Here is a 24,685-nt window from a genome sequence, read left to right as displayed (position 1 = left end):
TTCTGACTGATTACTGTAAGTGCGTAATCTGTAATTACTGTAATCTGAATTGTTTTTTAATAAAAATAAACCGCAGAATGATTACTTGGTAATCATTAATAGTAATAAACCGATAGATTCATAAAACATTCAATCAAGTGCGTGAATAAATTCAATGCGTATTGTATGACAAGAAAGAAATAAAGTCATGACTTATCGATACTTATGAGTTAGTTACAGGTGAAGTGTTATATGTAAAGTGTTGTTCATTCCCGACAAAATTATTTATCCGCCAAGCAGTATGAAGACATCAAATTTGTAATCACCTGTGTTGGATGATGAGTCGCGCCGTCTCTGCCTTCTGTATGCCTCTCGTGATTCGATAACTATTTTATTTAATAATTCAAAAAGTAAGCTTTGGATAAAATTTTCGTAAAGGAAAAATCGTGTCAGAATTAACTCAGGAATGTCTTTGCAAGGACCCCTGAGTCGCGTTTTGAATCACCCATATATCTTAAAATATTACACCTAATAGCATAATAAAAATACTTTTTATACAAAGTCCCCTATTTCAACAATAATTATGAGAAAATATAGATCGATGTGTAATTTTTATAATACTGGTTTATATTTTGTAATAATTAATGTTTTTACAACATAAACAAAAATAAATGTCTGAGAAATTTCGCTTCAAGATTAGCATAATAGTATTTGTAGAATTCAGACATGATCTTATAGTGGAAGAATTGATTATAAAATAGACTAATAAATTATGTCAATTGTGTAATTAAACATTGTGTAATTAAACATTTTTTTATAGACACTTTATTTGAATTAAAATTATGTTGTGATAAAACAGACTATATATCTATGATTTATTTTCACAAGAGAACATAATCAAGTGTCCTTCGATTTCAAAAGCTTTGGATATTAAAATAAAGATAAAAATAAGAGACATACTTTTTTATTTAAAAATTTCTAAATAAAAATTAACTGGTTGTAAGAATACTTTTCAATAATGTTTTGAAAAAAGTTTTTAAGTGGGGTATGAAACATTTTTTAAATTAAATTTTTTTAATATTAAAAGGTAGGCATTCAATTTGTATTTTTTTCTATCTCTTATAATTTTGATGATATTTGTTTCAAAAGAAATTAAGTGATTTTTTAAAGAGGGTGTTTCCCTTTAACTCCCTTTGACGTGCGAGAATGCACTTAAAAAATACATGTCTCTTATTTTTGCTTGTATTTCAACATATCCAAAAATAATTATTCAGCTCCGATAACCTTGACCTTGACATGTGTTATTAAGGTCACTCTTCTGAGTGACCTTCGAAAGATTTTAGCCGTCGCTCGTGATTCGTTAAAAAGTTATTAACAAAAGAAGTTTCATAAATACGACACATAATTATTCAGTATAGGAGTACATCACATAATTTTGCGACTTTCCACGCGTAGCGAGATCCATCCCCCCCCTGCTTATAGAGCGAAATAACGTCCACGCCTGTACTTTACCACAAGGGTTTGCGACTTCAGATTTAAAATTGTGGTCAAACAGTGAATTAAAAATGTTTGGGTTACATTAGGAAAAAATACAAGGAAGCCCCTCCCCCGCCCACACGTTCTCTGCATCACACTTTGCATATGGATTAGCAAACATGCATTTCATATATTACTAAATTTCATATATTATTAAATGATATAAAATATATATATCTTGGAAATTAAGATAGATAACGGTGATTGTGCAATTTAATTCTTTCTACATCAATAATAAAGACCCAGGTAGAACACATAATCATAATAAAGTCAAAATGATATCATGTAAAAGTCATCTATAGAAAAATGATAATGATGTCATTTAATACACTTTTTTAAATAATTTTGTGATAGATTTTTGATATGACAATGATTTTTAAAAAACTTTTTTAACAATATTCAATCACGATTATATTAAATAATATCAACATGACAAAAAAATGATAAAATTATGATTAAAAAGTGAGCTTTATAATCATTGCATATTTTTCTTGATGTTATTTTGAAGTTACCATGATTAGTTACATTCAACATTTATTTTGCAAAGTTTGTTAAAAGTTTTCTTTGCTGAGATAGAACTATTTTTTTAGATTTAAGAATATAAACGAATCTCAGTAAAGAAATCTTTTAACAAATGCAAATTAAACTTGAATGCAGCTTTTTATGCTTTATATATGAAACATAGAACTTATACTAATGGAAGGGGAAAAGAACCCGTACAAGTGTCCAAGAAGTGAGACAGAAAACTAGTTCTGTCTCATATCTACAAATACGGCCGCTCATGCGCATTATGAGGAAAAGTTATGAAATAAGACAGAAAACTAGTTCTGTCTCATTTCATGTCAAGTTATGTTCTATCTATCCTTGTCGCACAGATGTTGGACATAGTTTCGGCATATGGACGATATACATTATTCCTCTTCCATTATATAAGTTCTATGATATGAAATCATATAAATTATTTGTCAAATAGGAATAGAATTAAAGCACACAATTAATTGGCTTACATATATTGCATCTTAAAAATTGTACTTTGTCTTTATTATAATATTTTTTCTCATATTAAAACATATTATTACATAAGTATCATTATGTATTGCAAATAAAAGTATCACAAATTACGTATTACAAAATAATATCGCATTAAGTGTATAAAATAGTATCACAAAAAGTAGGTCTTTATAAAAAATTTTTAATTTTTTATTAATAACAAAAAGTTTTAAACCTTTAAGGACCAATATTGTTCCAACTTCTCGGTAAACTTAATCATTAGGTAAGCATGTGTCTATCTTTATTTTTTCTTAAATAAATAAAGACAGACACATTTATCTAATATATAAATTTACCAAAAAGTTGGAACAATCAGCCCTAAATAAGATCTTGAAATAAAACAAAAAAACTTTACCTTTTTATGTTATTTTAAATACTTAGATATTTTTATCTTAGCAAGTAATAAATGAGCTCAACATTAACTTAAACACTAAGTTTTCGCTGATTGCTAGTATATAACCATCGTGATATTTTCTTATCCATTTTGGTTAAATTGCTTTGTGGGAATGCATTCAAAACAGCACCTAAATTAATAAATAAAATAAAACAAAGTTTGTACATTGTTTATATAACAAATAAAGCTTAGAAATTAACTTTGCGCAAATTTTAACTTACAGGAAATTGTTTCATGAAGTTTTGTGTTTTCAAATTTTAATTTATAACCTGATCCCGAGTAACTGATCATTCGAGCTAAAGAATTTGATATTAATTTTGGTAATAATCAGTTTGGCCGTCAGCCTTCATTAATTTAACAATATAATCTACCTGAAAGGAAGGAAAATTTAAGTTAATGTTATCATTAATTACAGTTAATAAAGCTTTTTTTATCATCAACGACAAACGTAAAAAAATTTAAATAATGTAATTCATAAAGAAATTTATATCTTTGTTAATATTTACTATAGGATAAAAGTTGTCTTCAGATATCAAGAATGTTTGCATTTCTGAAAATACGTCTTTGTCACTCAAGGGAAGGGTAGGAAGATTTTTCGGCCTTCTAACTTTTTCCTCCTCTGGGACTAATTTGCGATATATTCTATTAAGCATCAAAATTACGTTATCTATTTTACCATTTGTTTCTTCTTGTCTGTCCACTAGAGTTTTAAGAATAGCAGTAACATGGAAATCTAAAAGTAATTTTCAATATTAATATGTAAGTTACATAAAAACGAAAAAACTGTAAGAGTATAAATAAGATACTTTTGCGTGCAAGCATATTAAATTATTATGAATTTTAAATAAAATTAAATAAATATAGAAGCGATATAATTTACCTGATTGCATACGAACGTTTTTTATTAAAGATGGTAAGGAAGCTGAAAAATAATTTAAAATAAAATTTCAATTTAATCAGGCATATAACAATGAAATTAATATAAAATTAATAAAAAATGTTACAGTTTAAAAATGAAAAATAACATTACATTTATAATCAGGCTTAACAGTTTTCGAAGATAAAGCAATGTTTTTGATTTTACAGGTATCATTAATAGAAATCATTTCATTTACAGAAGATAACGTTTCATTCGATGCTAACTTATTTTCAAGAGGTAATGATGCATTCAGTAAAATTAAATTTTTAGATGCTGTAACAATAAATAATAATAATACTATTTGATAAGACAAAATATATTACACACAATAACTTTTTATCATGCATATTAACTATAAAATTAAAGTATATAACACAAATAATATTATTATAAGTGTACTAACAGTTAGAGTAGGTTCTAAAAGCAGGTTTTGTAGACGAAACATAAATTGCAGAAATAGTTTGAAGTAGAACTTCATTTTCAGACAGTGCATTTAAAACTAATTTTAAAGATAAAAAATTAATTAATTATATAACGTATTAGATAGATTAGAATATGTCTTAGGAACTTTAGAAGCAATACGTATTTCCATAACTGTAGAAAAAAAGATAATAAAAAAGTTTTAGATGAAAAGCATATAAAACTTTCAACACTTAACATAACTAATAAAATACAAAAAAAAAATAAAATAATTGAAATATCTAGAATTATTACATTAGTTTTATATTCTAAATGTTTCTTTGTGTTCTAAAATAAATAAAAATTATCAAATTTCTTTTAAATAAAATAAGATTATTTAATAATATTTTAACTTGAATATTCAATCGTATTTTATAGTTTTAAAAACTTATGCTTTTAAATTTATATAAATATTTGAAAAAATATCTCTAATATTGTTTAAAGTTTCTTTCAGAAATTTCAGATAAAAAATTTTAGATTTAGAAATCTTACAATTCTTAATATTAATGTTAAAATCTAAAAAAATTAGTTTTTAAAATATTTTTTAATCAATACAAATATAAACAATTACGGACAAAAATTTATATAATAAAAGAAATAAACTTTCTTAACATTTTAAAAAGTGTTTTAACTTTTATATCTTAAATTTTTATATTATTTAAATAAACAGAAATTGTGGATTTTAAAATTTACATAACAATTATAAACAGTTATATACAAAATTTTAAAAATTATTACTACGAAACATACCATCTTGTGAAGATTGACGTTTTTTATAATTTAAAAGACCTTTCACTTTGGTTTTAATGTTTTCTGCTATAGGAATTTCTTCATCACTACTAAAATGTTTTTGGCTTTCTGGTTCTTTCAAATTTACATCAAAGCCATTATCAGAATCAGGGATTCTCAAATCTTGCAGATTTTTTCCGAGGCTGATCTAAATCTGTTTCTCCAACAGCTGAATTAATAGCACTATTTTCTTCAGCTTTAATGCTAGCTTTTTGTGCTTTTGATATATGTGTCTACGATAAAAAATTATTCAATAATGAAAAGTCATCATCAAACAGCAATGTCAAATATATGTTAAGAGTAACATTTAAAAAATTTAATATTATTTATTTAAAAATGTATACTTAATGACTAAACAATGCTAATTTATTACGTTATATCAAACAAAGTAAATAATAAAAATATTGACAATTAGATTCTGCTTATAAGTGAACTTTTGTTACTACATTATTGTACAAAGAACTTTATACTTATTATCTTCTATTAGATTTAAAAAAATAACATTTTATTTATCTAATTTAATGTTATGTTTATTTTTTATTAATTTTTAATTAATTTATTGAAGATGCTGTGAAAAGCTGCTATGCAGGCACAACTGACCGCGACGTTGAGAATATTGTAAAGGTATGGCTAAAGCATGCACCACAACGTTTCAAGAATATTCAAAGCAAGATTAATCATCACTAATGATTTGTCATTGCATCTATTTCTAATAGTAATAAGCAACAATGTGCTGTGAATATCACGTCCAAAAAAATAATGTTTAAGTTGTTAGATATTCAAACGCGTTTTATATTGTGGAAAGATTTGTCGCCACTAATGATTTGTCATTGCTTTTATTTCTAATAGTAACAATGCGCTGTGAGTATCACAAAAAATGTTTAAGTTGTTAGATATTCAAACGCGTTTTATATTGTAGCAAAATATTTTACGTTAATAATTTGCTATTGCTTCTATTTCTAATAGTAATAAGTAACAACGTGCTGTGAATATCACATCCAAATAAATAATATTTAAGTTGTTAGATATTCAAACGCGTTTTATATTGTGGCATTACGAATATGATACATTTCTAAACGCCTAAGAAATAGGTTTCCTGAGATTAATATTTTAATATGTCTATATAATTGACATTAATATGTCTAAGAATAAACAGGAATTAATTTATAAAAAGAATCCGTATGTAGAAATACTTCAGACACGTAGGAGAGTGGTGTCAAGAGTAAATGACATGCTTCTTGCAATTACCAATAATAAATGAAAAAACCAAAGAAGAAGTCAATAATATGTCTGTTCAGAATACTAATGTGTACAAAATAAATGACACTATTGATGTCAACATAGTTTGTAGTGATAGTCATCTAATATTGATTCTACTCTTCAATGTTCTTATAACAACTCTAATACAGTAAATAATACTAGTAACTTATTTAATGTTAATAAAGATACTCAATTAATTGAAATTTCTAATTGTAATGACAAATATTATCTTTACATAGTGAAAATGATAATAACCACACTAATAATAGCGATGATGATTTTTTATTTTCTGATACAAATTTAATTTTTAAATTACGAGAGTGGGCCATAAATGGAAATGTGTCTCATATTCGTATTTTAGAACTGCTACATTTGTTACAGCCTTTTCATCCGGAATTGCCATTAAGCAGTAAAACTTTGTTAAATACTCCTTTGGTTATAAAATCGAAGAAATTGAATAATGGAGATATTATCATTTTGGCTTATTAACTAGTTTAAAAAAAGTTTTAAGTGAACATGATTTATCTTGTTGTGAAGTATTCAATTACAAATAAACATTTACCACTTTTCCGTAGTAGTAACACACAATTATGGCCGATTTTATGTTTAGCAAAACATTTTTACAATAATCCATTTCCAATTGGAATATTTTGTGGTACTTCGAAACCTAATCCTTTACATACGTTTTTAGAAGATTTTTTAAATGAAGTAGAATTTGTGGAACAAAATGGCTTTGAAGTTAATGTAAAGAAATATAAAGTTATTTTACACAATTTTGTGTGTGATGCTCCCTCACGGGCATATCTAAAGTGCATGAAATCACATACAGGATATTTGGCATGTGATAAAAATACTATGGCGAATATATAAATAGACGTATAATTTTTCCAAATATTAAAGATATTGAAAGAACAGATTCCTCTTTTCGTTTGCAAACAGTTATCATTTAGGCATTTCTCCGTTAACTAAATTATCAATAGATCTTATAAAATGTTTTCCTATAGATTATTTACATAATGTATGTTTAGGTATTATGCGCAAACTATTAAATACATGGATTAATGGTCAGCCATTGTTAGTTAAACTAAATACTTATTTTTTTAAACAAATATCGACACATTTACGAGTTCATATTCCTTCAGAAATTAATAGAAAACGGGAACTTGAAGATTTAGCTCGTTGGAGGGGAACCGAATTTAGAATTTTTCTGCTGTATTTAGGATCAATTGTTCTTAAAGATAATGTCGATACAGCAATTTATGAACATTTTTTACTTTTTCATGTAGGAATATCTATATTAGTTTCTGATAAACACATATCAAAATTTTCTTCAAAATATACTAAAAAACTTTTAATAATATTTATTCAACACTCTGAAAAAATTTACGGTAAACAATTTTTAATTTATAACGTTCACTTATTAAATCATTTAGCTGACGATGTCAATATTTTTGGACCTTTAGACAAATTTTCTACATTTCCCTTCGAAAATTATCTTGGAAAATAAAAAAAATATATTAAAAGTCCTACTAATCCATTACAGCAGATTTGCAGGCGTTTAATAGAAAATAATAGTTTGTTACATAACAAAATCAGATGTAATTCGCAAGTAGAACGAAAATACCATCACAATTTAAGCCCGTTACATGCATCAATTTCACATATGCATTGTAGACAATATAAGAAATTAAGTTTTCATGACGTAGTTTTTTTAATACATTCAAATGCTGATTGTTACTGCATGCTGGAGGGAAATATTGTAGTAAAAATTTTAAATATTACCCAAATAAATAATAAATTCTTTATTATCGGTAATAAATTTGTAGGTTACAAGTCATTATATAAATGTCCCTTTGATTCTAAAAAATTAAATATTTTTATTTGCTAGGCAATTTCAGATGAAAATGAAATTTGGCCAATAAATTTAATAACGGCAAAATGTATAATATTTCAATATTATAAGAAATTAAAAAATTGTTGGATTTCATTTCCATTAATCCATTCGATACTTAATTAAGTATCTTATTTTTAATATTCATATTTTACATAGTTTCACCGTAATTAAATATTATCGAATACACAGAATGTACTATTCTTTTATAAATACTATACATATTTTTCATATATGAAAAAATAAGCATTTTTTCGGCTCTGGATTAAAGTTACCCTGATGGGCCAAAGTTACCCCATAATATTCTAATTCTGTATGTATGAAATTAATTTGTGTATCTAATTATTCTAATTTTTATTTTCATCTAATTCTGTGTGTATATGGAATTAAAATAAAAGTTTTGTATCTTATGTAACATTTATATAAATATAGCGATATTTTAGATATAAGATTTAAAATATGTTGCGATCGGAGTTGTAATAAATTATAAAATTGTTTTATATATATATATATATTTTTTGTTTTCTAAATTTTTCCCAGATCTACAAATAACACAAAAGTCTGCATGGTTTTGATGTTTGAAGTTCGACAGTGTTTTGCTACGTAATTTTGTATGCTGATTCTAAATTCACAAGTAGAAGTACTCTATCACGTCAAAAAGACGTTTGAGAAAAATGGGATTTAATCTTTCCAAAAATGCGTTTTAGACCATTTTTGAAAATTCGGAGCTCACGAACCCGATGTACGAGAACCTTTAAAGAGGACTTAAATTAAAGCTTGAACTTTTAAAATTGAAAATATCGAATCTTTTACAGCTGACATCATTGAATCTGTAGTAAGCTTTGTTTATATGTATGAGTATACAAAGTTGGTAGGAGGGAGGATTAATTTAAGTTCGTTACAAGTTCAAGCGATGCCGGCTGTAAAAGATTTGATATTTTAATTTATTAGTACAATGTTCAAGTTTTAATTTGACGTACTTTTATCTCATTCCGGCGACGTCATTATTTTTGTACTGGCGACGTCAATAAATGACGTCACGAAGATGAGACAAAAGTACGTAATTTTTACGACATTTAGACGTCATTTTATACCGTCGCAGTCATCAGAAAATGACGTTAAACTGACGTCACCTTGCTACATAGGCTGCGTTTCGATATTCACTGCCAGTACTGAAAATCTATAGTTTACGTCACATACACTGTAGAATTTCAGTACTGACAGTGAATATCGAAACGCAGCCTTAGGATCTCATCCCGGCAACGTCAATATTTTCGTACTGGCGATGTCAATAAATGACGTCACGAAGATGAGACAAAAGTACGTCATTTTTCACGGCATTAGACGTTATTTCATGACGCAGTCATCAGACAATGACCAAAAAATGACGTTAAATTGACGTCATCTTGCTACCTGGGTTCATGGTTCGAAAGTATCGATCTGCTTTATTTGTTCTTAGCGTAAAGTCTTTAATAACAACAGTGGTATATTGTTGACCTTCAATCTCCAAATGATAACCATTGAATGGTTTTTTCAATTTTACGTTAAAATTTTCACAAAAACATTTTATTAGTGCACCTTGCAATTCCATGTCTCTGTTAACTAACTGTTACAATGGTCGATAAATGCTACGCAATTGATTTTTTATAATGCCCAAAAAATTTTCGTAATAAAATACACTCCATAAATCCAAAGTATCTCTATTATTACATTCTTCAGCTAGATGAATTAATGAGTGGACATTGTAAACCACAAACTCATGTCCGAATGAATGAACTGATAGGTTTACAAATTCTCTTAATATGTAATCAGCAACTCTGTTCATTTCTTAAAAAAGATCCGGTCTACACAAGATATAAATTGCACAATGGACAAGAAGGAAACACTGATAGATATTAATATGTACATGGTCCTTTAAAACATAAATGCTATCATATAAAATAAATATTCTAAACTCAGAACCTTTCTCTCAGAAACTCAGAAACCATTATATGAAACGCATTGTTTAACAAACGAACGGGCTTCGGCATTCAGTACAAAATTATAAATTCTAAATTTATATTTAATACCATTGCTCCATTGAATTCCATTTTCTTTTAAATTTGCTACTTCGATAACAAACTCCTTCAAATATTTGTTATTAGGTTTTCCAGAACCCAAATAAACAGCAATTAGAAAAGGATATTTTAAATATCGAAATTTTTCAAGAATGGGCCAAAAATGTTTCTCAGAACTTTTACTCAAAGGGATGCCATCTATATTGATGTCTATCACTATTTCACGATGTTGCTGGATATATTCATCCGAAAGTAATTGTTGAATATTTTTTTTTAATTCCAATTTTTTTTTCAATTCCTCCACCAAACGGACCATCACCGACGTCACTAACAAAAGTTTTTCTCGGAGTATGCAACAGAGTCTTATAATTCTTAGATAGAAATGGAAATAATGATCTTAACAAAGCTAATAATGCATTTCCTTTTTTTTTTATTCCTTGCAGACAAAATTCTTTTAATGCATTTAATAAATACTTGTTTTTTTCTTCATCATTTTTTAAATTTTATGTTTGATTCGTATCATTTTGATTATAATTTTCAATATTTAACTCATTATGTATGTCATAATGTATAGTATCATTGTTTTGAATTGTACTATGATTTGTACTACTAATTGTAAGAGAATTACAAGAATTACAATCTGAAAAAGGATTTGAGTCTTCATGAACATAATTGCCACTTTCTTGTAAAGTGATCTGCCTCTGAAGAAAAGGGTCCACACTTGTATCATCAAAATTAATATTTTTTTCATGCCTTTGAATATTATTATCATTAATACTATTAAATTCGACAGAACTCTCAGCTGTAGCTTTAAATTGATTCAATATGATCCGTTTTATAACACTAATTCTATATTTTAATGGTACTTTTCGCTTGTATGAAAACGATGTCTGTAAATATTAGGTGTTAAATACGGAAGGAATTTAGGCTTAATATTAAAAATATTGACATATGCATGTATGCAATAGAAGTTAATCGGTTCTTTTTGTCTAAAAATATTCAACATTTAATTAAACTTTTGTAATGTATATAATGTTTAGATAGAAAACATATTTAAAAAATAAGTGTAAATTTTACAATAAAAAAAAATTAATTATATTGTCTTGGAAAAAAAATACTTTTGATCCTTATGAATAATCGATAAATGGATTAATTTTTGAAAAGAAAATATTTATTACATGTATATATCTATATTGTATGTGAAGAAATTTACACACAAAATGTTAATTTTTTGGTGACTAATTCTTAGGTTAGTTACTACCGTTACATACTTTGTAAACAATTTACATGTTTTTAACTTACCTTTTTATTGTTATCATATGGTATGATATCACGCTGCAAATGATGCTTATCAATCACTAAGTATATACATATATATGTATATATACATATATATATATAGTGAAAGTGTAAAACTTTTATTCGTGCTAGAAAATTATTCATACTAGATCACACCTCCGTACAGCAACTCTGCTATTACACATTAATACGCGGGAGATGATTGGCGGAAAAAATTATTATTTTAGTGACATCTAGAGGTACCATGTTCAAGTAGTTAGAAATATATCGAAATCTTAATATTTAGTCACAATGAAATCAAATTCTTATTATCATATATAATTGTATATATATTCTATTATTTATAACATTCTAACAATTTACTATTATACATAATCAATATTTTAGAAATTTAAAAACGCTTTTATTCATAATATAAGTTCATAATGTCTTTTCATTTTTAAGTCATCTTTATTTCACTTATTATCAATGACTTTTAAAAGATAAATAAAGTCATAATGACATCTTAATGATATCATTATGACTTTTGTGTTCTACCTGAGGACTTAAGAATTATAAATTTCTTACTTGTACTGTACTATGGGTTTGTGACTTTATCTGACCATATAGATAGAATTGTAGTATATATGTATACATCAATCTCAAATATCTCAATACATACTCAAAATATTGAACGTCTGTGGCGGGATATTCGAGCTAGAATACCACAATATGGCACCCGAAAAGAACACTATATGTATTATATAGCTGAATTTATTTTTAAACGCAAATATAATTATTCCGAACAAATTAATAAATTTATTGAAATTATGGCTTCAATGTATCCTATTGAAGAATATCACGAATAAATAAAATTATTATTGTATATGAATATTTCATACTCTCCTATACTGCAAAATGTGGTGCAGAGAACGTGTAGACGGGGGAGAGGCTCCCCCCCTCCTCCTGCACCCACTCCCCGTATTTTTTCCTAATCTAACTCAAACATTTTGAATTTGCTATTTGGCCATAATTTTAAATCTAAAGTCGCAAACCCTTCTGGTAAAGTACAGGCGTGGACGTCATTTCGCTCTATAAGGAGGGAAGGATGGATTTCTCTACGCATGGAAAGTCGCAAAATCATGTGATGTACTCCTATACTGAATAATTATGTGTCGTATTTATAAAACTTTTTTTGTTAATAACTTTTTAACGAATCACGAGCAACGGCTAAAATCTTTCGAAGGTCACTCAGGAGGGTGACCTTGATAACATATGTCAAGGTCAAGGTCATCGAAGTTGCCTCCACTAAACTGAATAATTACTCACGAAGATTCTACACTTTATACCGCATTTTGAGAAAAATATGAATAAAACAATTTTAAGAAGTTACAAACAAGCAAAATAATTTAATATTAATAATTCTCATTATTGTTTAATCTATACAACTTGCAAAAGAAGATTATACTAATTATATCGCTTAAGGAGTTAGGCAGCCTTAAAGCCTAAAAAATTACGTGATTAAGAATTTTTTTTAAGAAAAACAAGGTAAATACAAAATTAAATTAATAGGTTTTTATAGCTGTTCAAATTCGACTGCGTTAGTGTATAGACGCGTATTTAACATCTAATTATCATTTATGTCCGACGAACATTACGGCTCAAAAAACTGCCGCATGCATTACATCAAATGCTTATAACGAAGGAAACGCAATGATTTTGCTGATACGAACTTATGAATTTGTACGCTTTCCTGAATTTTTTATAATTTGAATTCTTTGAATATTTGTACTTGAAAAGGACCTAATCTTAAGATCGAAACGTTGTATATACCCGAGGCAAAAATCTATGTCATATAAATGCTCAATTAGTGAGCGTAGCATTTGGAGCATTTATTAAGAAAACTAGTGCTCTAGGAATTGCTTTTTGAAGAAGTACGATTTTAGAGCATTTGTAAGTGCTTAAAATGCTACTTTCTAGTCCAGAATTTTATGATACATATGCTCAATATGCTCCGTGTGCTATTGGCCGTGCAAATTACTAAATGCTCTCTATGTTCAATTTTGTTAACACATTAATTATTCTTTCATTTTTTGGAAAGGAGAAAAACCCAAAAATATAGTCTTGCGTATATTTTTACTCATATGCTGTTAAAATGAAAATTACTACATTTATAAGAAAGAAATAATAATAAAATAATAAGAATTTTCCGAGCCAATATAATTGTACTCGACAATTGTGTACAATTAGTATAGTTTACAAATATAATAATTTTATTCAACAAACACGTAAATAAAAATAGTAAACGCAACTGCATTTTTACCCCTTTCTCCTTCCCGAAAAAAAAAAGAATTATTATGTGTGTTAACAGAATTACATAGTGGTTTTATAGAATACTATACACCACAGACGCGCGCTTTGCGCACGCTATTTGACTTTTTATTTTTTACTTTTTAAAAATAAACTACAACGATAATTGTATAGATAACTATCTATACAAATTTGACAGTTGTCAAAATTCAATCACAGTGCCAGTTACTTTCGCAACACGAAGTAAGTGCAGCAAAAGAACCAATCAACCAGCATCGCGGAAAAATGGCAACAATACAATGATAACATCTCATTTTTATAAAGCGGACTAGATAAATAAGTAGTTATGTTGACAAAATATTTTTTTATTATAAATTTATTTTTTATTTAATTTATCATATTTAAAACATAACATTTAGAATATAATTTTTAGAACATAATCTTATCATAAAATTTAAACATATATTAAAAAACATGATATAATCTTTGATCATTTTTATGATAAATTATATTTGATTCATTCAAATTGAAAGTGGATCCAAATGATTGGTTATAATTTATAATGGAATGTGAAGATGATGATGGATAAGAGACTGATGAGGTTTGCTCTGGTGATATTACATTGGATTACTATGTAAATTGCATTAAACACTGACTGATAAAATTTTTAGTGGATTGTCGAATATCTGAGATGTGTTGTTTGATGATTGTGAGGAGTTTGAAAGCGGTACAGTGTATGTGTGCGTGCGTGCGTGCGTGCGTGCGTGCGTGCGTGCGTGCGTGCGTGCGTGCGTGCGTGCGTGCGTGCGTGCGTGCGTGCGTGCGTGCGTGCGTGCGTGCGTGCGTGCGTGCGTGTGTGTGTGTGTGTGGGGCGCGCGGCGGTAAGTGCGGCGTGCGCAGCAGCGAGCGAGTCAGTCGGGGACGAAACATTGTAAGTCGCGGACCACGAATCTATTGTTTGATAATTATATGATTAAAACTACAAGAAGACGTATCGTTAGTTTCCTCTCAAACATTAATCCCAACAATTAGGGGCTCGTTCGGGCTTACGGCAAACAACGCGAGTGAAAAAACATTTCGAAAAGAAGCAAACGAATCTCCTAACCTCGCGATAGCAAGTGTCATGTTAAGATGGAGATGAAGCCATTAAGTGAGTTTGGCGTCGTGGAACTAAGGGATCTGCTAAAAAAGAGAAAGCTGTCTACAGCAGGAACGAAGGCAGAACTGTTACTTCGTTTGCAAACTGCGCATCCCGATACTACAGAGTGAAAGATGGTGTCGCGAGGAAAGAGCACCGACGAACAGTCGAAAACCGAGGACGTGGCAACAGGAGATGTTGCTGGCGCGGCGAGCGTTGACGAGTTGTGCGAACCCAATTGCAATTCAGAAAGAGGCTGAATTGTACCGAAAAAAGAAAGAGCTCACCGAAAAGGAGTTAGCCTGGCTAAAAAAGAAATTTAGATTCTACTCAAACATATAGCGGCGTTGCTACGCAAGAAAGGACCCGAGGCCATATTGGAGAAACCGGTCACAAGCGATCGTCGAATCTTCGAGAGGGTAAGCAGGCGGAGAGAGACGCTACTGCAGGAACGCAAGGATTATCACATGACAACCAACCTGTGAGGACAAATGACGGTATTCGAGAGACCACATACACTTAGAGGAACAACGTAGCAAGTATTGCGGAATTACTCACAATCAGAGCTTTTAACGGTACACCCAATAATTACGAGACGTGGGAAAGACAGGTTAAATTATTGAAAGAAGCTTATCGTTTAGATGATAATACGACAAAAATTGTAGTATGTATGCGACTTAAAGATAGAGCTAACGAATGGTTCAATTCTAAACCGGAACATATCAAATTGAGCTTTGATGAACTTTTAAAAGAACTAAGGCGAAATTCATTTCAATTTCAATTTCATCAGAGTAAATTAGCGTTGCGCGAAAAATTCGAAAAGCGGAAATGGAATAAAACCGAGTCTATTCGCGAATACGCTTATGACAAAATTATTCTAAGAAATAAGATCTTCGTGCCAGATAACAAAATTCTGGAATACGTGATAGAGGGCATTCCTGATATACATTTGCGTGATCAGGCACGCATACAGTCGTTCGATAGTATAGATACCTTGTTGTAGGTTTTCGAAAAAATCTCATTGAGCGATAGAGTAAGCAACAGTTCAAATAAACAAGGAAAGGGAAATGTCAACCTAAAAACGACGGAGAGTCATCAGAGATCCGAGGGAAGTCATCGAGGAAAAGATCGTCAAAAGCCGCCACGTTGGTTTAATTATGATGAGCATTTTCATGTGGGAGCTGAGTGTCCATCAAAGTCAGAAGGCGTGAAATGCTTCAAATGTGTCGAGCAAGGGCACGTGACATCAAAATGCCCAAGGAAAAGTAAGACTACAAAAAGCGAAACCGCAAAAAACGAAATTGTAAAAAGCAGCTGCGCGAAATTGTTATCGATAAACTAACATTGTAACAAAGAGGTTATATTAGGTAATACGAAGCTATGTACGCTTTTAGATATGGGCAGTGACATAAGTCTTTTGAACAAAGCAAAATATCGCAAGTTAGATCTACCTCCGCCGAACCAGAATTCTATTGTTTTCCGCGGCGTTGGTGCTAAGGATAATGAAACGTTAGGTTCCGTTAAGACTACGTTAAAGGTCGATGATTACACTTATACTATCCACGTTTATTTAATTCCAGATAATTCAGCATTACATGATTTGTTGCTCGGGAACGATTTCATCAGAAACGTGGAATTGAATATCAAAGGTGGCAAAGTGCGTATCAGCCCAATAATTGAAGAGATCCCTGAGGTACTAAATATACAAGCACTGGATGATACTTAATCAGATTTCTTTGCATTAGCAAATCGAGAGCATAAAGAATAGATAACGAAGTTAATATCGGATTACATTCCTAAGAAAGTGTATCTCAAAATATCCATTGTAGTTAAAGACGATAAACCCGTCTCTCAGAGGGCGAGGCGTTTGTCGGCATCTGAAAGAAAGTTGGTTAACGAACAAATGGATCAAAGATGAAATAGTGCATCTATCTCTGAATATGCGAGTCCGATAGTCCTCGTTAAGAAAAGAGATGGAGTTAGAGTTTGCGTTGATTATAGAAATCTTAATCGCAAAATTGTAAGAGACCGTTACCCTGTTCCGTTGATCTAAAGACCAGTTAGATGCGTTTCAAGGTGCTGGGATATTTAGTACCTTAGATCTAAAAAATGGATTTTTCCATGTGCCCGTGGAAGAGTCTAGCCGAAAATATACAGTATTCATAATTCCCGACGGAATGTATGAATTTTTGCGTGCGCCGTTTGGATTATGTAATTCAACCATTTATATATTTCAAAAATATATAAATACGGTCTTCAAGGATCTCATTAAAAAAGGCGTAGTCCTCGTATACATAGACGACTCGATCGTCCCAGCAAACGATGTAAAAAGCAGAATAGATAAGCTTGAGTGTGCACTCCAAGTTGCTAGTGCGACAGAGTTATAAATTAGAAAAAATGCGTATTTTTGCAAACGGAAGTCGAATTTCTAGGACATGTGGTTGCGAATGGTACTATCCGACCGTCCGATCGTAAAACAGAAGCAGTTAGATGCTTTTCTGAACCCACAAACATGAATCAATTAAAAATATGTCGGATGAATCAGTTATTTTCACAAATTTATTCAAAATTATGCGTGTATCGCTCGTCCACTAACTAACCTGTTAAGATCTTATGTAGAATTTCGTTTTGGCGAAGGTGAGAGAAATACATTTGTGCAATTGAAAACGCTGTTAAGCGAAAAGCCCGTTTTAAGTTTGTATAGAGTAAAAGCGAAAACCGAACTACAGACCGACGCATTGAAATAGGGCTATGGAGCCATTTTGTTGCAGCAAGATCCAATTGACCAAAAGTGGCATCCGGTGTACTACGCAAGCGGCAAGACTACTCGCAAAGAAAAATATCCTAGTTATGAACTGAAGGTTTTGGCCGTCGTCAAGGCACTCTCGAAGTTTCGCTCGCTATACTTGCTCGGAATTCCTTTTACAATCGTACTGATTGTCAGGCATTCGCTCTTACTATCAACAAGAAGAATCTCTATGTGCGAATCTCTCTGTACCCGCTAGATTTTGTTGTTAGAAAAATTATTTAATTGAGCACCGTTCTGGAAAAAATATGACTCATGTGGATGCCTTGAGTCGTCATCCGCTTCCGGCCTCTCTAAATGTCAAAGAATACAACAAGGGGTCATTAGCAAGACTACGAAAAGCGCAGGCCGAAGACATAGAGATTCGACGAATTGTTAAGTTGATTGAACAAGGCAAAACCAAAGACTATTCGTCGCAAGGCAATCTATTATTTAAAGAAATAGATTGATACCCACGATTAGTAATTCCAATTAAGATGCAATCTCAAGTTATCAGGATTGCTCGTGAAAAAGGACACTTCTCAATTGCCAAAACACAAGCCTTGCTAACAAATACAAGTAAAACAAGATTACTGGATGACTAACATGCGACAGAAAATTTAAAAAATTATACGAAACTGTATATCTTGCATCCTGGCAGAAAAGAAGCAAGATAAGCAAGGATTCTTGAACTTAATAGAAAAAGGCAGCCTGCCACTAGATACATACCATGTGGATCATATGGGCTCTTTACCGACAACCCAGAAGAAATATCGACATTCACTAGCAGTCATCGACGCATTCACGTTTGTCTGGCTATATCCCACCAAGACAACTAATGCCAATGAAGTAATTGGACATTTGCAGAAACAAGCGGCTATTTTTGCTAACCCCCGTCGCATTATTTCAGACCGCGGAAGTGCCTTTACTTCTCATGAGTTTGGGGATTATTGTGAACAAGAAAGCATTCAGAGACATTTAATAACTACGGGCATCCCGAGATCTAACGACCAAGTTGAAAGGCTAAATCGAACAGTTATTCCTCTGCTAACTAAATTGGCTGCGCCTAAGCCACACGAATGGTTTAAATACTTGACACGAGCTCAACAATGCATTAATTCTACAGCAAGTCGATCTACGGAAACTACACCTTTTAGACTGCTATTTGGCGTGTGTCCACATCTAAAAGATGACCCTAAACTTACTGAAATACTTTCGGAAGTATTGTGTCACGAACTTGACAAAGAAAGGAATGATCTTCGAGAACTCGCGCATGAGAACCTTCAAACAATCCAACGAGGAAGTCAGAAAAAATACGATCGTAAACGAAAGAAAGCAACTAGATATAAAGAAGATGATCTAGTAGCAATTCGTTGGACACAACGAGGACCAGGCCTCAAGTTATCTCACCAATATCTAGGACCTTACCAAATAATCCGCGCTTTATGTAATGATCGTTACGTAGTACGTAAAGTGGGAGAACATGAGGGTCCAACCGAGACATCTACAGCAGCAGATTCTACCAAACTTTGACTAGACTACGATAGCGATCACGCCAGTGAAGACTTAAACGAACAAGAAGAGGATCTTTCAAGGGACCAGCAACCTTCAGACATTCGGGACGAATGTCACCATAGAATGGCCGAGTGTGGAGATGATAAATCGGATAAATCGGTCGGTAAGAAGATAGAGAAAGCTAGCGAGTTTGTGTGTGTATGTGTGTGTGGCGCGGCAATAAGAGTGGCGTGCGCAGCAGTGAGCGAGCGAGCAAGCGAGTCGGGGACAAAACATTATAAGTCGCGGACCACGAATCTATTGTTTCATAATTATACATTTAAAATTACAAGAAAAGGTATCGTTCGTTTCCTCTCAAACATTAATCCCAACATATAAAATTATTTTTGTATAATGTGTATGAAGTATCCCTTGCGTTATATAGAAATCAATTGTATTTTATCACATTTATTTGTTATCAGAAATTGGATTCTCTGAAAGTGATGAATCTCAAAATGAGTATAAAGAAAATAGTTCAAGAAATCAAAGAAATGAATGTGAACACGAAGATGTTAACAGTAAAACAAGCGATCAGAATATTGTTTCCGACAGTTCAGACCAGGATGAAGAAGGTGAAGTTGATAACAACTCTCTTGAAGATCCACTTGAAGATTTGCAGGATAATATATTCGATGATGAAATTCGAAATGATGAAAATGATAATAATCATCCTCTCTACAATGGTGCATCAATAACTGTTACTGAAAGTATGGCTTTGATTCTAACACTGATTTTAAATATGATTTTATAATTTAACAGGATCATGTGTTGCTGACTTATTGTATGTATTACATTTGCATTGTATTGCTCAAGGATTGAAGAAATTAAGTTTATATCGTTTTCGTCAATATCTTTTATTTTCAAATGCTCCTGTAACTAAAATTTATTATTGCTCAAATTGTATGTCAGTTTTAAATCAAAATTATGATGTACGCTCGGAGTGTCAAGAAAGTAACAGAAGATCTTATTTTATAAAGTTAAACATTATAGTACAATTAAAACAAATTTTGGAGCGGCAGGTAAATATGAGAGTCTACAATATAGAGAATATTTACAATATTTACAAGAAAAAAAATGTCGATTGATAATATAGAAGACGATAATAAATTGATGGTTTACTTTGTCAAGAAGAAGTTAGGGGCTTCCTTTCTAATTCTAATATTTCTTTTCTGTGGAATAGTGATGGGGTGCCTGTATTAAAATCGAAGACATTCAGTATTTGGCCTCTTTATCTTATTATAAATCCACTTCCATATAAAGTAAGACACATACGTGAGAATGTTGTTTTAGCTGGTCTATGGTTTGATCGATAAACCAGATCCAAATAGTTTTCTTTATTCTTATGTTGAAGATTTTCGTAAAATTTATACTGATGATTTTAATGTGCAGATTCCTCATAGAAGAAAACCAGTAAATATTAAAGAAAAATTATTGTTAGGTACTTGCGATCTACCAGCTAAATCCACATTTATTAAAATAAAATCTTTTAATAAAAAATATGGATGTCCAGTATGCGAATTTACTGGCGAAACTGTATATTTTTCTGATGGATCACATAAGTTTTGTTATAGATATGCAGAGCATTTTAATGAAAGAACTCTTGAAAGTATGAATAGCCATGCAAGAGAAGCTCTCAGAACAGGTGAAGTTGCATTTAGTGTGAAAAGTCAAACTGCTTTAAGACTTATTGTGCCAAATTTTGTAAAAGGCATGGGTATTGATCTGATGCACATTTTGTCTGGTACTTTTAAAAAGCTTATAACTTTGCACTTTGATTCTAAATATAGTGAATATCTATTTTCTATTAGGCCACTTTTGCCAGCAGTTGATGAGTTATTGCTTAGTTTACACCCTCCACAATTTGTTCATCGAATGATTAGAAGTCTCGAAGAGATGGCATTTTGAAAAGTTTCGGAACTGAAAACATGGTTTATCTATTATTCAATACCTATTCTAAAGCAATTTTTGCGAATAGAATATTTTAAACATTACTTAAAACTTGTGATAGCGTTGTCTTATTTAAATGCCTCAAGTATATCTAATGAAATGATTGACACAGCAAAAGAATTTCTAAGCAATTTGTACAAGACTTTGAGCAGCTATATGGCATTGAGTTTTGTTCAATTAACATACATTTTCTTCTTCATTTGGCAGATGTGTACGCGAATTAACCCATTATGGGCATATACATGTTTCCCTCTTGAAGATTTGAATGGTCAAATTTTGCAGAATATTCATGGTGTAACGATTCATGGTGTAACGACCGTTTTTCATGCGGACTTTTTAGCTCGTCGGGAAAAGGGCTAGGGCGAAAAAGGGTTCAGAGATAGCAAAACGTGGCGATTGTTGATCGGTACAATTTTATTACTTAATTTCTATTATATACAGTTCGCGAATATGTACAGCGGATGACGAATCTTACAAAATCTGGTTGCGCGTTATGTACAGCGGTATTTACAATGATCAGTGACGGGGCGCGTGATCGCTAGCCGATCAGCTGTTCGGCCCGGTGAGATGACTGCGGTGCGCGGTGCGGGGGGCGGTACGCGTCTCGCGCTCGAGTTCGATGGTCGGCGGGTGTGCGGCGCGGGACGTTACGCTCGGTCTTGGATGTTTGGTGACCGGCGGGCGCGCGGTGAGAACACGTATGTCTCGCGTTTCCGATGTTTCCCCGAATTGCCTCGTCAATCCCGTGAAGCGTGGTGAGTCTTCAGGGAACGGCGTCGGCCCCGAGAACGCTTGAGGGGAGACGGAGAACACTCCGTGTCGGTTACCGGGCCGTGAGGATGTCGTCGGTGACGATTTTAGCTAGCTGCCGAGAGCTCTCGGCGGAGACAGAGTACGCTCTACCCCCGTGGTTTGCTAGCGAGGAAGGAAAAGAATCGAGCTAAGCCGAGAACTCTTGGCGATGACGGAGAACACTCCACCGTTTTTCTGGCTCGTAAGGTTTCAGGCTTCTCATTGGAACGAGTCGGACAGGATAACGAGAAGTGAACTCTACGGCTGCCGGGCAACCTTATATATGGTCCCCGGCAGCCGTTCGGAAATCTTCGGCGGTTCTTGGCCTCCTCTCGGTGACGCAGATCGGGATGCTAGCTCGAGAGGAGAGAGGCTGTATGCCCCCCCCCCCCCCGAGATGCGCGTCATCACGATGGTGTGGAGTTCTTATCATGGGCACGCTTGCCCGATATTCGGCCCGGCGGATGGTCGGCCGGGCCGCGCGATCGTTGTCAGCCACTAGTAACGTGGTTCGTTACACCGGTACAAAATATGTTGACACTCAGGTTTCTAAACTTCATTTGATATATCTGTGCGCATCAAAGAAATTACAATCTTTACCAGAAAGCACAATTAAAGATTTCTGCCTCCGTAAGAAGAGAAAGTACTTAAAAATATGTGATAAAATTAATAATTATTGTTTAGTCGTAGGTTCTTACGTAAATCATATTAATGGCCAAGAACTTATAGTCCACAGTTTGCAAGTTTCTGATATGATATACGAGAAAATTCAAATCTTTTACAGGCTTCTGAAAGATGGATTATTGTATGTTGCTGAAAGCTATTCAAAAGATTTGCAAACAATATCATCTTTTGTTTCACATTATATAAATAATGAAAAAAATTTTGGATCTATATTTTCTTTTACAAGGGTTTTTAGCAAAAACCTGTGAGAATTACAATTGTGAATGCGAAAATAGATATTACGCAATATTAAAAGAAATAATAAAAGTAGATGACTTTAATATATTTCATGACCAACAAGGACGTTACATATCATTACTTTATATACATCAATTTAAAATAGATGTAAGAGTTTATATTATACCTATCAGTAATCTTATTTCTGTTTGCTTTTATATGCCTGTCAGATTTTCTTAGCTGAGCCAGTAAATTCAAGTGAGGTAGAATAACTTTTTTTTAAATTAAGAAACATCTTAGGAAATATGTAAAATATGTAAAATCTATAAAAAAAATACAATTAAAATTTGGTAATTATTTACAATTGGTACTTTTCCGAATTTTGATATTTTTTTATAACTTTCTTGGTAAACAGCTTTGTTGTGACTCCGACAACGATAATCAATCGGGGGAGCCCGAAAAATATATAACCTACTAATTTTTTTTGCTATTTTTTCGAAATAATTTTCGTATGTTCAACGTATTCGTATGACGACACACATATGAGAGGGGGGGCAAGGGGGGTCTTCGGTCATAGACAATGTTATGATTTTGTTCGTCGCGTACTATCCCTCGCTCTTCTTCGAAAAAAATAGGCGCTTCTGTTTAAAGCAGTCCTACCGGCAGAACAATGTGGAAACAAACGATTGTAGCGACTTCTACCCCAGTCTGGTACAGCAAAGAACGCATGGGCAGGGGAGGTTTGCGACTTTCCACGCTAAACGAGATGACCAGTCAATTTTAGGAACGTCCGCGCCACGGGATTTGACCATAACATATATATGGTATTTATTAAACTTTTGTTTTAATAATTTTTTGTGTATAACTCAAAAACTAATACCGAGCGGCGGTAACATGTATAGGGAAAAGTTGTTCAGAATGATGGCCTTGACAACATATTTGAAGGTCATCAAAATCGGTGAAGAATTGCTAATGTAAATAATTACCAAATTATTTCGAAAAAATGGCAAAAAAATTAGTAGGTTACATATTTTTTGGGCTCCCCCGATTGATTATCGTTGTCGGAGTCACAACAAAGTTTACCAAGAAAGTTATGAAAAAATTTCAAAATTCGGAAAAGTACCAATTGTAAATAATTACCTAAAATTTTTATAAAATTTTATATTAAACATGTATAAAAATTTAATTTGTATGAAACTGGTAAAATTAAATAAAATGCAAAATCTTAAATTATATAATTAATTTTCTATTTAATAAGCACTTTGAGCATTTATAATTAAGATAGCATTTAGAGCATTCGTTTCTTCCTTCGCAAAGGAGTGTTTGTATGACACAGTTTTATTACAGCGTTACAAAATAGGACAAGGAGCCGGAAGACACATCTGACTATATAATAATTGAGTTGATTATGATTTGGAGCATAAGAATATAATGAAGAGCACTCAGATGACATGTCTGACTGTAATTCGTGAGCTGATTATGACATGGAGCATTGAGAATCTGATGCGGATCATTCACAAACAGAAAACAACAAAGAAATTGAGCATATGTCATACATAATAATAACTTGTATGATTTAGATTTTTGCCTCGGGTATGTAATTTTTACGAATAAAAAACTGGCCAGTTCGTTGACCGAATAAAATAA

General features: G+C 31.7%; 2 protein-coding genes and 1 long non-coding RNA gene across 10 annotated transcripts in view; all 3 read right to left on the bottom strand.

Moving 5' to 3' along the window:
- The window catches only part of LOC105836048 (protein sprint), a 330,029-nt gene that overhangs the window by 276,793 nt on the left and 28,551 nt on the right, over positions 1 to 24,685 (bottom strand). The window lies entirely within an intron of this gene.
- LOC118645165 lies at positions 1,105 to 24,188 on the bottom strand. The gene is made up of 2 exons (XR_004962967.1): positions 12,922 to 24,188; positions 1,105 to 1,269 (listed from the first exon to the last, which is right to left on the bottom strand). It is a non-coding gene; the product is annotated as an uncharacterized LOC118645165 (long non-coding RNA).
- LOC105835836 lies at positions 2,839 to 4,599 on the bottom strand. 2 transcript variants are annotated; one of them, XM_036285721.1, is made up of 6 exons: positions 4,282 to 4,599; positions 3,990 to 4,151; positions 3,840 to 3,881; positions 3,466 to 3,692; positions 3,181 to 3,330; positions 2,839 to 3,089 (listed from the first exon to the last, which is right to left on the bottom strand). In XM_036285721.1, the coding sequence occupies exons 2-5, from the start codon at positions 4,063 to 4,065 to the stop codon at positions 3,271 to 3,273; spliced, it is 405 nt and encodes a 134-aa protein (XP_036141614.1). In that variant the 5' UTR covers positions 4,066 to 4,151; positions 4,282 to 4,599; the 3' UTR covers positions 2,839 to 3,089; positions 3,181 to 3,270. The 2 variants fall into 2 exon arrangements, with proteins under 2 accessions (XP_036141614.1, XP_012534884.2); XM_012679430.3 differs by having other exon boundaries at positions 3,990 to 4,599.

Source organism: Monomorium pharaonis, chromosome 4 (genome assembly GCF_013373865.1).
Source record: "Monomorium pharaonis isolate MP-MQ-018 chromosome 4, ASM1337386v2, whole genome shotgun sequence".
Lineage (NCBI taxonomy): Eukaryota > Metazoa > Arthropoda > Insecta > Hymenoptera > Formicidae > Monomorium > Monomorium pharaonis.
This window is presented reverse-complemented; position numbering and strand designations above follow the sequence as displayed.